This window comes from Lithobates pipiens, unplaced genomic scaffold, assembly GCF_037356315.1.
Source record: "Lithobates pipiens isolate NorthernLeopardFrog02 unplaced genomic scaffold, aLitPip1_a1.2 Scaffold_22, whole genome shotgun sequence".
Taxonomy (NCBI): Eukaryota; Metazoa; Chordata; class Amphibia; order Anura; family Ranidae; genus Lithobates; species Lithobates pipiens.
Window position 1 is genome coordinate 85,476,360 of NW_027507784.1, and position 14,301 is coordinate 85,490,660.

The window sequence follows — 14,301 nt, forward strand, 5'->3', positions numbered from 1 at the left end:
CTGCCCACCCAGTAGTCTAGGGGTTCATCACTCCTCAGAGCGTCCACATCGGCCGTTAACCCAATGTAGTCGGACACCTGACGGTCTAGGCGTTCCCTGATGCTGGATCCGGATGACACCTGTCGATGGGTCGGCTGAAAGAATGACCTCATATCCGAAGTCACCAACACATCTTCAAACCGGCCTCTTCTTGCAGGCGCTGTTGGATTGGTACCCGCAAATCCTTCTCTGGGAGTGGGAATTGCTCCTCTGCCAGCGCACGCAAAAGCAGAATGCAGCATTTCTCGAAGCAAGGCCTGGAAGTGCTGCATTCTGACAGCCCTCTGCGACGGCGGTAACATTTCCGCCATTTTGTGTTTGTACCGGGGGTCTAAGTACGTTGCCACCCAGTACTGGTCCTTGACCCTCATGCTTTTTATACGGGGGTCCCTATTAAAACACTGGAGCATGAAGGCCCCCATTTGCACTAAAGTGGAAGCGGTGTGGTGGCCTGGCTCCTGCTCATCATCCAGGATAATGTCGTCCTCTTCATTCTCCTCTCCCCATCCTCGCACAACAGGGATCCCAGAAAGGTTTAAAGCATGCTCTTCTTGCTCCTGCTCATCCGCCCCGGCACCATCCTCCTCTGACTCCTCATCAGACTCCTGTTGTTGACTTGTCTCAGATAGAGTAGCCCCCCCTGGGAATTCATCCAGCATTGCGACTTCCTCATCTTCCCGCTCCTGCTCCTCCACAGCCTGATCAATGACACGACGCAATGCACGCTCCAGAAAGAAGGCATAAGGTACCATGTCACTGATGGCGCCATGGCTGCGACTGACCAGTTTGGTGATCTCCTCAAATGGCCGCAGAAGTCTGCATGTGTCGCGCATGAGCAGCCACTGGCGCGGTGAAAAAAAACCCAGCTCCCCAGAACCGTTTCTTTCGCAGAGTTCATACAGGTAGACGTTAACTGCACGTTTCTGCTGGAGCAGCCTATCAAGCATATAGAAGGTTGAGTTCCATCGCGTCGGGCAATCGCAAATAAGACGTCTGACCGGCAGATGGTGTCGCCGCTGAATGTCAGCAAGGCGAGCCATGGCCGTGTAAGATCTTCTGAAATGGGCCGAGATTTTCCTTGCCTGCCGCAAGATGTCCTGGACCCCAGGGTATTTGACAAGGAATCGCTGCACGACCAAGTTTAAGACGTGTGCCATGCACGGCACGTGCGTGATTTTGCCCTGTTTCAATGCGCTAAGCAGATTGGCACCGTTGTCACACACCACTTTACCAACTGTCAAATTGAGCGGTGTTAGCCACTCATCTGCCTGTGAACGCAAAGCTGAAAGGAGTGCCGGGCCAGTGTGGCTCTTTGCTTCCAGGCACAACAGACGCAGCACGGCATGGCAACGTCTCACCTGGCATGTGGAATAGGTTCTGGGGAGCTTGGGCGGTGCAGTGGAAGAGACGCTAGCAGCGGAAAAGGAGGAGGCAGCTGAGGAGGAGAGGGAGGAGGATGGAGTAGGAGGAGGAGAAGAAGAGTCAGGCCTGCATGCAATCCGTGGCGGTAAAACCAAATCTACACGGGTGCCACGGGTTACATGCTTGACGGCCGTCAGAAGGTTCACCCAGTGGGCAGTAAAACTGATATACCTTCCCTGCCCGTGTTTGCTAGACCACGTGTCTGTGGTCAGATGTATCTTGGCACCGACACTGTGTGCCAGAGATACATTCACTTGCCGCTGAACATGGCCATATAGCTCTGGGATGCCCTTCTCTGAGAAATACTTCCTTCCTGGGACCTTCCATTGTGGTGTTCCAATGGCCACAAATTTGCGAAAGGCCTCCGAGTCCACCAGTTTATATGGCAGTAGTTGGCGGGCTATGAGTTCTGACAAGCCAGCCGCCAACCGTTGGGCAAGAGGGTTATCCGGCGTCATCATTTTTTTACGCTCAAACATTAGGCCCACGGAAGCCTGCCTTTTTGCAGAAAAATGTGAGCTTGGCGTGATGGAAGGTGGAGTGGAGGACAATTGTGAGGAGAGAGGAGAAGGAGAAGTAGAAGACGAGGCTGGACGGTGAGAGCCTGCAGTGTGGCTTTGTGTGTTCCGTTGCTCCCACTGGGCTCGGTGATGGCTGCTCATGTGCCTTCTTAAGGCGGTCGTCCCTAGGTGAGTATTGGGCTTACCGCGACTAACGCGTTGACTGCAAAGATTGCAGATGGCAACGCTATTGTCAGCAGCGGACACGTTAAAAAAAGCCCACACTGCGGAGCCATGTGCCGGTGTCCTGGGAGCGCCAGATGTGACCGTACATGGTCGATGACTCGCTCCTGATACATTTGCAGTCTGCTTTGTCCCTGCTGTGCAATGTAAGTCATTGCTGCTTCTCCTCCCTATCTGCTGGTCCATATCTCCCTCTGAACTCCCCTCCTCTTCCTCTCTTGTGGGCACCCACGTGACATCACTAGACACGTCATCATCAACGTCACCTTCCCCACCGCTATAAGTAGAGTAGGCAGCAACACCGGGGACCAACCTCCTCCTTGGGCTGATCTGGGTACTGGCGTCAGACTGCTGAGTAGCGCTTGTTGCTACCTCCTCTTCCTGATCCAATACCAAGAGTGGCTGCGCATCAGAAATGTCCTCTTGATATGGATCGGAAAATAATTCCAGTGACTCAAGCGGAAGGTATGTGGTGGTGGTGGTGGTGGTCGTGTTGTTGGTGGTAGTGTCTTTGGGGGTGCACATAGCAGAGAGTGAAGAAGAGGGTGCAGATCGAGAGGATGAGGAGGGTGCAGAAGAGTAAGGCTGAGCGAGCCACTCAACCAAGTCTGGTGCATCCTTTAAAGTAATTGAACGCACCTTCTGCAACTTCCCACTTTGGCTCAAGCCTGTTGCTCCTGCCCTACCCCTACCACCCCTGCGGAAGGGCCTGCCTCTTCCTCTGCATGTCATTTTTTAAATGACCCTGTGACAAAACTCTTAGTCCCTATACCGCTGAAGGACTGCTGCAGTATAGGTGAGCGGTCAGCAGTGGTGCACGTCAACCCTATCTATTGTGGACCGATAGCGGTCCTTACAGAACAGCAGACTGTACCGCACTCAAGCCTATGTACCGTAGCACCCTATACCAAGTTACCAGTCCTTATAAGAACTTTTGTGGACCAAGCAGGTTGTGTATTAGTGTTTAGCAGACTGTACGTCAGTCCCTATACCGCTGAAGGACTGCTGCAGTATAGGGCAGCGGTCAGCAGTGGTGCACGTCAACCCTATCTATTGTGGACCGATAGCGGTCCTTACAGAACAGCAGACTGTACCGCACTCAAGCCTATGTACCGTAGCACCCTATACCAAGTTACCAGTCCTTATAAGAACTTTTGTGGACCAAGCAGGTTGTGTATTAGTGTTTAGCAGACTGTACGTCAGTCCCTATACCGCTGAAGGACTGCTGCAGTATAGGGCAGCGGTCAGCAGTGGTGCACGTCAACCCTATCTATTGTGGACCGATAGCGGTCCTTACAGAACAGCAGACTGTACCGCACTCAAGCCTATGTACCGTAGCACCCTATACCAAGTTACCAGTCCTTATAAGAACTTTTGTGGAACAAGCAGGTTGTGTGTTAGTGATTAGCAGACTGTACGTCAGTCCCTATACCGCTGAAGGACTGCTGCAGTATAGGTGAGCGGTCAGCAGTGGTGCACGTCAACCCTATCTATTGTGGACCGATAGCGGTCCTTACAGAACAGCAGACTGTACCGCACTCAAGCCTATGTACCGTAGCACCCTATACCAAGTTACCAGTCCTTATAAGAACTTTTGTGGACCAAGCAGGTTGTGTATTAGTGTTTAGCAGACTGTACGTCAGTCCCTATACCGCTGAAGGACTGCTGCAGTATAGGGCAGCGGTCAGCAGTGGTGCACGTCAACCCTATCTATTGTGGACCGATAGCGGTCCTTACAGAACAGCAGACTGTACCGCACTCAAGCCTATGTACCGTAGCACCCTATACCAAGTTACCAGTCCTTATAAGAACTTTTGTGGACCAAGCAGGTTGTGTATTAGTGTTTAGCAGACTGTACGTCAGTCCCTATACCGCTGAAGGACTGCTGCAGTATAGGGCAGCGGTCAGCAGTGGTGCACGTCAACCCTATCTATTGTGGACCGATAGCGGTCCTTACAGAACAGCAGACTGTACCGCACTCAAGCCTATGTACCGTAGCACCCTATACCAAGTTACCAGTCCTTATAAGAACTTTTGTGGACCAAGCAGGTTGTGTATTAGTGTTTAGCAGACTGTACGTCAGTCCCTATACCGCTGAAGGACTGCTGCAGTATAGGGCAGCGGTCAGCAGTGGTGCACGTCAACCCTATCTATTGTGGACCGATAGCGGTCCTTACAGAACAGCAGACTGTACCGCACTCAAGCCTATGTACCGTAGCACCCTATACCAAGTTACCAGTCCTTATAAGAACTTTTGTGGAACAAGCAGGTTGTGTGTTAGTGATTAGCAGACTGTACGTCAGTCCCTATACCAATGAAGGACTGCTGCAGTATAGGGCAGCGGTCAGCAGTAGTGCACGGCAACCCTATGTATTGTGGACCGATAGCGGTCCTTACAGAACAGCAGACTGTAACGCACTCAGGCCTATGTACCGTAGCACCCTATACCAAGTTACCAGTCCTTATAAGAACTTTTGTGGACCAAGCAGGTTGTGTGTTAGTGATTAGCAGACTGTACGTCAGTCCCTATACCAATGAAGGACTGCTGCAGTATAGGGCAGCGGTCAGCAGTAGTGCACGGCAACCCTATGTATTGTGGACCGATAGCGGTCCTTACAGAACAGCAGACTGTACTGCACTCAGGCCTATGTACCGTAGCACCCTATACCAAGTTACCAGTCCTTATAAAAACTTTTGTGGACCAAGCAGGTTGTGTGTTAGTGTTTAGCAGACTGTGCGTCAGTCCCTATACCGCTGAAGGACTGCTGCAGTATAGGGCAGCGGTCAGCAGTAGTGCACGGCAACCCTATGTATTGTGGACCGATAGCGGTCCTTACAGAACAGCAGACTGTAACGCACTCAGGCCTATGTACCGTAGCACCCTATACCAAGTTACCAGTCCTTATAAGAACTTTTGTGGACCAAGCAGGTTGTGTGTTAGTGATTAGCAGACTGTACGTCAGTCCCTATACCAATGAAGGACTGCTGCAGTATAGGGCAGCGGTCAGCAGTAGTGCACGGCAACCCTATGTATTGTGGACCGATAGCGGTCCTTACAGAACAGCAGACTGTACTGCACTCAGGCCTATGTACCGTAGCACCCTATACCAAGTTACCAGTCCTTATAAGAACTTTTGTGGACCAAGCAGGTTGTGTGTTAGTGATTAGCAGACTGTACGTCAGTCCCTATACCAATGAAGGACTGCTGCAGTATAGGGCAGCGGTCAGCAGTAGTGCACGGCAACCCTATGTATTGTGGACCGATAGCGGTCCTTACAGAACAGCAGACTGTACTGCACTCAGGCCTATGTACCGTAGCACCCTATACCAAGTTACCAGTCCTTATAAGAACTTTTGTGGACCAAGCAGGTTGTGTATTAGTGTTTAGCAGACTGTGCGTCAGTCCCTATACCGCTGAAGGACTGCTGCAGTATAGGGCAGCGGTCAGCAGTAGTGCACGGCAACCCTATGTATTGTGGACCGATAGCGGTCCTTACAGAACAGCAGACTGTACCGCACCCAAGCCTATGTACCGTAGCACCCTAGACAGACCAAGTTACCAGTCCTGATAAAGAGCTTTGTGGAACAAGTGAGTTGTGAATGATTAGCAGACTGCAGCAGAAGGGCAGCAGTCAAGTATAATATTCTTTCTATATTTGGAAGAAAGAATATTATACGTGTACAAGCCTATTACCGTACCACTGATACCAGTCCTGAAAAGAACCTTTGTGGAACTAATAGTAACAGCAAGTCTTTAAAATTATCCTCACTGCCTGACACACTGCTTCCTGCCTGTCCCTATACAAATTGGCAAAAAAGAGTAGGCTGGAACGATTAGCTGGAACAGCTCTTTTGTGGACCTGATAGTAACAGCTAATGATGATGATGATGATGATGATGAAGAAAGACTAATCTGGCTGAGCTGTCCCTAAAATAGCAGCATACAGCGCTCTGTCCCTTTATCTAAACTGACAAAAGAAACTCAGGCTGCTGACCTAACACCTATACCAGTCCTGAAAAGAACTTTTGTGTACCAAATAGCTAGCGTTTTCTCTGTCCCTACTCCACACAGGATCCTTTCCCTACAGTGACAGAAGAAAGAATGTAAAATGGCCACCGGATCGGGTGTATTTATAGGTTAGGGGGAATGTCCAAGTGTCCATGAGCTGTCATGTCTCAATTGGTTGTCCTGTAACACATGATAAACGTGTCACGAAAGGTTAAAGTTCTTGTATACATTAAACACGTAAGTCCGCCGGGGCGAACGACGGAAAAAGGCGTTCGAACCCGCGGACGGCGAAAGTCGGAAATTCGCCGCGAAACGACCGCCGGGCGAACCGTTCGGCCATCACTAGTTGTAATTGCATATTATCTTGTTTTATCCATTTCCCTCCTATTGTACTTTTACCAGGTGCAAAAAAATCATTATCTTTTATAATCGACTAAGGATCGAGGAGGAAGGATTGATCCCCTTTTTAATGCCAATATTCTGATTGCTTTGTTAGCAGCAGCTTGGCATTGCTTGCCATTGCTGAGCCTATCATCTACTAGGACCCCCAGGTCCTTTTCCATCCTAGACTCCCCCAGAGGTTCTCCCCCCAGTGTATAGATTGCACATCTTATATCGGCCAGCTTGACATTTCATAATTGGGTATAATACCTACTATTGTATTTAATTATTTTTTTTACAGGTTTCAGGGGCACTACTTGTTTCAGGAGTTCTCCAGGTTCTTACAGGAATCTCCGGGCTGTGGGGATGGATTCTGCAGTTTTGTGGCCCAATGGTCATTGCCCCGGCGCTGTCCATCATTGGCCTCTCCTTCTACAAGCCAGCAGCCCGGCTCTGTTCTTTCAGCTGGAGTATCTCCTTGAGGTAAGCCTAATCCAACCCTAATAATGGTGCATTCAGTCGCTTCTAGAGGGTTCGCTAAATGTAGATATATTTTGTTGCAATTAACTTGGCTGTGGCTGCAGCTGCCATCATGACCATGATATCTTTATGTTTTTCTCAGCTGGCGATGCCGTACAATGTAAAAGCGATCCAAACAGTTAATTAGCTGCTGGATTGCTTTTACATTTATTTCAGTTACTTATATAGCGCCATCAATTTACGCAGCGCTTTACATATACATTGTACATTTACATCAGTCCCTACCCTCAAGGAGCTTACAATCTAAGGTCCCTAACTCACATTCATACATACTAGGGACAATTTAGACAGGATTCAATTAACCTACCAGCATGTCTTTGGAATGCAGCGAAAGGGCCCCCCCGCCGTCACTTTCTGGTGCCTTTTTCGGGCTCTCCTGTTACATTGGGAAGCCCGGGACTGAACCCAGCTTACCATAGAGATGACAAAGGACAGGAGTGTCCATGATCATCTCTATGGTATAAGAAACTGAAAGCGACAAGAATTTTGTCACTTCCGGTTTTGCCAAGATGTAAACAAGCCATTACTGGCTTGGGAAAGCATCAACTCAAACTGATCTTGGTGTGACCAGATGCTTTTAAGGGCAGAGGAGAGATCTGGGGTCTAACATACCCCAGATCTCTCCATAAAGAAGACCTGTCACTGCTCCAGCTATCACAAGGGAAGCAATAAAAGTGATAAAAAAAAAATGACAGTTTAAAAAAATAAATAAAACGTGTTGTATGAAAGGAGAGAAGGTTGGCACTCCCCTTGACAAGGATGGAAGAGGTCCCAGTGGCCTTTACAACCCATATATGGTTAAGGCATTGTCACTTACTTCGTAGCATCTCTAACCAAGTTTTTTAAACTTATGGGAATTATAGCAGAAAATCCATGTCAGATGGTATCTGACACCCCATAGAATAGCTAAATTCTCACCACAAAGTTCCAATACCTGCTGGAGGAACTGTGGTGGTGTGGGAACATTGTAACATATACTCTGGTCTTGCCCTACTTTTTTTTTTACTTGCCCTACTATAATCCCCTTTTGGAAAGGAGTATATGGAGTAATTTCAAGTATTGAATAATAAAGTACCCATGTTGCCGTGAAATGCAATTTCATCCTTAGACATAGAGTTAATTCCACCAGAATACAGGACCATAGCTGTGCACATTCTTCTGAGTGCATCATTAACGATAATGCGCCATTGGAGAGATCAACAAACCCCGTCTCTACATGAAGTAATAAATACGATTAATGCCCCATACACACAGTCGGACATTCCGACAACAAAATCCATCAGATTTTTTTCCGACGGATGTTGGCTCAAACTTGTCTTGCATACACACGGTCGCACAAAGTTGGCGGAAAATCCAATCGTTCTGAACGCGGTGACATATAACACGTATGACAGCATTATAAATAGGGCAGTAGCCAATAGCTTTCGTCTCTTAGTTTATTCTGAGCATGCGTGGCACTTTGTCTGTCGGAATTGTCTACACACAATCGGAAATTTAGACGATGGGATTTTGTTGTTGGAAAATTTTAGATCCTGCTCTCAAACTTTGTGCGTCTGAAAATCAGACGGAAAAAGTCAGATAGAGCTCACACATGATCGGATTTTCTGAAAACACTATCCGATCGCACATTTTCAGTTGGAAAATCCGACCGTGTGTATGGGGCATAACACTCACACAGCGTACGAGATGTTATATGCATCAACCCAAAACAATTACAGTAAAGCCCAAAAAATATGGGAAAAATGGGTAGATTGGTACACAATGAAACATAAGACCTAAATGTATCACTTATAAACCTTACTGTGCTACCAAAGGGAAGTAACTATCTGACTGTGTTTTGCTTTTTTTCTTCTTTCTTTCCTAATTTTATTTTATAGTTCTTTTTTCTTTTTCGAACACAAATATCTTTTTCATATACTACTTAGTCTAACATTAGACGTTATCTAACAATGAAAACAATACAACAACCCCCAAAAGAGGGCTGGGGGTCGCTGCTCTCCTCCGGAGCGCAGTGTGTTTCCAGTGGTGTTCCTCACTCTTGATCTAACAAGATATACTTTATATATCACTTTTTTTTTTTACCTTGGTTTTGATGTCTATTATATACAGACTTTGTTATAGAATAATCCCCAAGACTGAAGAAGTGCATGTCTGAGTGACTATTTTTCTACATGTTTTTTCACTTATGTTCTGTAAAATATACAATAAAAAAATATTGATTTAAAAAAATAAAATAAAACAAAAACATTTTTTAAAGCCCCCCCCCCCCCATCCCACTGTGCTCACATGCAAAGACAACGCACGCGTTGGACCAGCATGCATACGTAAACAGCGATTGCATCACACATGTGAAGTATTTCCGTGTTTGTCAGAGTAAGAGCAATAATTCTAGCACCAGATCTCCTGTGTAACTGTAAACTGGTAACCTGTAAAGCAGGGATATGCAATTAGTGGACCTCCAGCTGTTGCAGAACTACAAGTCCCATGAGGCATAGCAAGATTCTGCCTCTGGGTGTCATGCTTGTGGCTGTCAGAGGCATGATGGGACTTGTAGTTTTGCAACAGCTGGAGGTCCGCTAATTGCATATTCCTGCTGTAAAGGCTTTTAAAGCATCGCATATGACGTTTTTTTAAGTACAGTAGTTTGTCGCCGTTTCGCAAACGTGCAGTTTTAAAGTGTGACATTTTAGGTATCTATTCAGTGTAAAATCATCTTTTATATTTTACCAAACTTATAATGTGTTTTTGTGCATTAACCCCTTCCCGCCGAGCGTATGCAGATGTGGGTACTCGGCTTTCGGGGGGTATACCGGGATGATGCCTGCACCTGCAGGCATCATCCTGGTAACGTTTTTCAGAGCCGGCGATCGGCTTTCCAACCATAACAACCGATGCGGCTAAAAGCTGCTCCCATTCAATCGGGAGCCCCCCGATCAAACATCCGATGCCTCCGGCGGCTAGGGAAAGACTGGCTTGAAGTCGTAAGCGGCTTCATTCCAGTCTCCTAATCGTAAACACGGAAGCGACGTCATGAAGTCACTTACCGTTTACTCGGCTGCCAATGGCGCCCATTTAAAAAAAAAATACAGTATTCAAAATCGCAGAAAACGGCGATCTGAATACTTTGAAGTGTAAAGGAGGGATTTAGACCCCCGATCCCTCCATAAAGAGTACCTGTCACAACCTATTACTGTCACAAGGGATGTTTATATTCCTTGTGACAACAATAAAAGTGATCAAAATTTTTATTTTTTTTTAAAACAATTTATTAATTTTAAAATAAATAAGAATTTTTTTTTTTAAAGTGCCCCTGTCCCCGCGAGCTCGCGCAGCAAAGAAAACGCATACGGAAGTCGCGCCCGCATATGTAAACGGTGTTCAAATCACACATGTGAGGTATCGCTGCGATCTCCTCTGCACTAGATCTCCTCTGTAACGCTAACCTGGTAACCGGAATTTTTTTTTAAAGCGTCGCCTATGGAGATTTTTAGGTACTGTAGTTTGTCGTCATTCCACGAGTGCGTGCAATTATAAAGCGTGACATGTTTGGTATCGGCGTAAAGATCATTTTACGCCGATACCAAACATGTCACGCTTTATAATTGCACGCACTCGTGGTCTTTGTGTGATCTTTCACATTATGCAAAAAAATTGGGCTAATTTTACTGTTTCTTTTTTTTAAATTTATGAAAGTGTCCCTTTTCCCAAAAAGTTGCATTTAAAACACCGCTGCACAAATACTGTGTGACATAAAATATTGCAACAATCGCCGTTTTATTCTCTAGAGTCTCTGCTAAAATATATATATATATATATATATATATATATATATATATATATATATATAATGTTTGGGGTTTCCAAGTAATTTTCTAGTAAAAAATATGGATTTTAACTTGTAAACACCAAATGTCAAAAATAGGCTTAGTCATGAAAGGGTTAAAATTCATTAAAGTGTATATTTTCCCCAAAAAATTGCATTTGAAAAACCGCTGCTCAAATACCATGTGACATACAAAATTGCAACACCCATCATTTTATTCTTTAGGGCCTCTTCTTAAAAAGTATATATAATGTTTGGGGGGGGTAAGTTTCTAGCCAAAAAATGCAGAATTTTACACGTAGGAGATGAATGTCAGAATTGGCCTGGGGGTCAAGTAGTTAAAACACATAAATGTTCCCCCACTAACAGCTGTGGTGCTGTAGCAGATAGCGGGCAGCATCTGTTAGTGACAGTTTTAGGACAAAGTTGTGGAAGTACAAACTTTACCTGCAGTGCCATCTTGTGGTGATATTTAGTATTACAGGACATATGTTTTAGCAGGATCTCAATGGCAAGGCTCTGATGGGAGCCCTTCATGTTACTAAGTACAAGCAGAGGCCAAAGTCAGACTGTCTTTTTATACTTTATCCTATTTTATTATTTTTTTTTCATAAAAAATAAATTACAATCCACAGTATATCAAAACATTCAGGACTCAGCAAAGAACTCTGGAACTAACGGAAGTACACAATTCTTGTAGCAAAGTATTAGTTGTCATGCATAATGTAACTTATGTTTATTACCACTTTGTAATAAAAACATCTCAAATGGTAAAAACCATGAATCTGGAGAGAAGCTGTCCTTTTAGGCCTCATGTACACTGCTGCTGGTAAACGGACGTTTAGGAGCCGTTGGGCATTTTTTTCAACTGCCCCTGAACTCTATATTATCTTATCAGTACAGGTACTCGGGGTCGTTTTCTAGTCGTTTTTAGGCAGATGAGTTTAGAGGCTTTCTTTTGGAACCCAAAAAAATGCACTCAGAAGCTGTGTTTAGAGGCATTTCAAACGCCAAACGCGGCTAAACGCGGTGAATCGCGCTTAGCCGCTCTTCGTTTACAGGCGTTTTTCATTTTTGGCTATTTTGAAAAAAATATATATATTTTTCAAACGCTTCTAGATGCAAACGCAGCTAAAACGCGGCATGTAAACGCGGCTAAACAGCTGTTTTTAAATGCCGGTTTATAGCTGTCAAGTTAAAGCGGAGGTCCACCCTAAAGTGGACCTTCCGCTCATCGGAACCCTCCCCCCCTCCGGTGCCACAATCGGCACCTTTCAGGGGGGAGGGGGGTGCAGTTAACTGGATAATCCAGGTAACTGCACCCACTTCCGGGACAGCTCTCTGCGGAAAGGGGCGTAACTTACGCCCCTTTCCGCAAGTGCCCGCCCCTTCCCGCAAGTGCCCCGCTGCCTGCTGGGAAACACACAGCTCCCAGAAGCAGCGGGGAGCGTCCTTATTGCGCAACGCAATTCGCGCATGCGCAGTAGGGAACCGGGAAATGAAGCCGTAAGGCTCCATTTCCTGATTCCCATACCCAAGATGGCGGCGGCAGGACCCGACAGACGACCTAGCGATCGGCTTCGGGTGCCGACATCGCTGGCGCGCTGGACAGGTAAGTGTCACTATTTTAAAAGTCAGCAGCTGCTGTATTTGTAGCTGCTGGCTTTAAAAAAAAAAAAAAAAACGCGGAGTCCGGGAGAACTCCCGCTTTAAATCATTCAGGAGAGGACCCCGTGTACATGAAGACTATAGTTTTGGGTTTGTGATATTGAAAAAGTCGATCCTTTTTTTAAACAGTTTTAGATCTATTTTTGTACTTTTAATATGCAATATTTGTTTTAGAAATACACATTTAGTACATGCTGCACCCAGGATGCAAGATGCACAGAGAATTATTGGTTTTCTAAAGCTGTTTGCCTTCAGGCTCTCTCTTTCTGGTTCTGATTGAAACTTTGTATAAAGCTCTCCTTGGCCGGCAGAAGGTGGGGAAGGGGTTACTCCTCGCGATCAATCGGATCTTCATTCAAATAAATAACGGGCACGTTTTGTCCTGTTAAAGAGCCCTAAGCTCCATGCATTATCTGTAAGGCTAGGGTTACATCTGTGCGGGTGATTGCTGCTGTGGGAAAACACCTGTTGCCGCAACCGCCCGCACAGAAAAAACGCACTGGAAATCACTCCCACATGAACCTTTACAACCCCTTTAACCCCTTGATCGCCCCCTAGAGTTAACCCCTTCCTTGCAGTGTGGGCTCTGACTCCAGAAATGGAGCAGGGTCCTTATCCCTGCATTTCAGGAGGCACAGCAGCCTATTCAAATGAATGGGCTGCCGTGCCTGCGCAAATTGCGGCTCGTAGAGTTGCACAAATGTGAATCTAGCCTTACATTTAAAAAAAAATAAAAAATACATATATGCAATGTTTGTATTTACCCAGCTAAAAACAAAGAAAAACATTCTTTAACAAGTTTGTATTTTTTAGCTAACAGGATCTGAATGGCTGTCACAGTGGTCACTATATTACTGCAGAGACTGTCTTGTTTGTCTTGACAGCTCAGTGATTGTGCTGGAAGCCCACAGCGAGCGATCTCTCAGCACAGAGATCTCGGCCGTCCATGCATATATGCGGCATGTGGGCATTAGCCACTTAAGGATTTGACCCTTTAATGACCCATTTTTTACAATACGGCACTGCATTGCGCGGTCGTGCGACGCTGTACCCAAACAAAATTGATGTCCTTTTTTTTCCCACAAATAGAGTTTTCTTTTGGTGGTATTTGATCACCTCTGCATTTTTTATTTTTGCACTATAAACAAAAAAAGTGCGACAATTTTAAATAAAAACATTTTTTTTTACGTTTTGCTATAATATACCCCCCCCCCCAAAAAAAAAAAAAGAAAATACATTTCTTCATCAGTTTAGGCCAATATATATTCTTCTACATATTTTTGGTAAAAAAAAAAAAAAAATTGCAATAAGTGTATATTGATTGGTCCGCGCCAAAGTTACAAAATAGGGTATAGATTTAAGGCATTTTTATTATTTATTTATTTTTTACTAGTAATGGCAGCGATCTGCAATTTTCAGTGAAACTGCAACACTGCGGCGGACAGATCAGGCGCTTTTGACACTTTTTTGGGACCAGTGACATTTATACAGTGATCAGAGCTAAAAATAGCCACTGATTACTGTATAAATGTCAATGGCAGGGAAGGGGTTAACACTAGGGGGCGATCAAGGGGTTAAAGGGGTTGTAAAGGTTTGTGTTTTTTCACCTTAATGCATCCTATGCATTAAGGTGAAAAAAAAACTGTCAGTAACTGCCTCCCCCAGCCCCCCCCCCC

The 14,301-nt window shown here is 45.6% G+C and overlaps 1 protein-coding gene and 1 non-coding gene across 2 annotated transcripts in view; both read left to right on the forward strand.

Annotated features, from left to right (window-relative positions):
* The window catches only part of SLC23A3 (solute carrier family 23 member 3), a 65,242-nt gene that overhangs the window by 32,589 nt on the left and 18,352 nt on the right, over positions 1-14,301 (forward strand). Inside the window, exon 5 of the mRNA XM_077447833.1 lies at positions 6,896-7,077. Coding sequence (XP_077303959.1) covers positions 6,896-7,077 — 182 coding nt within the window. The remainder of the gene's footprint in view (positions 1-6,895; positions 7,078-14,301) is intronic.
* Positions 7,850-7,979, forward strand: LOC143925869 (U6atac minor spliceosomal RNA). Its single transcript, XR_013262084.1, has one exon. It is a non-coding gene; the product is annotated as a U6atac minor spliceosomal RNA (small nuclear RNA).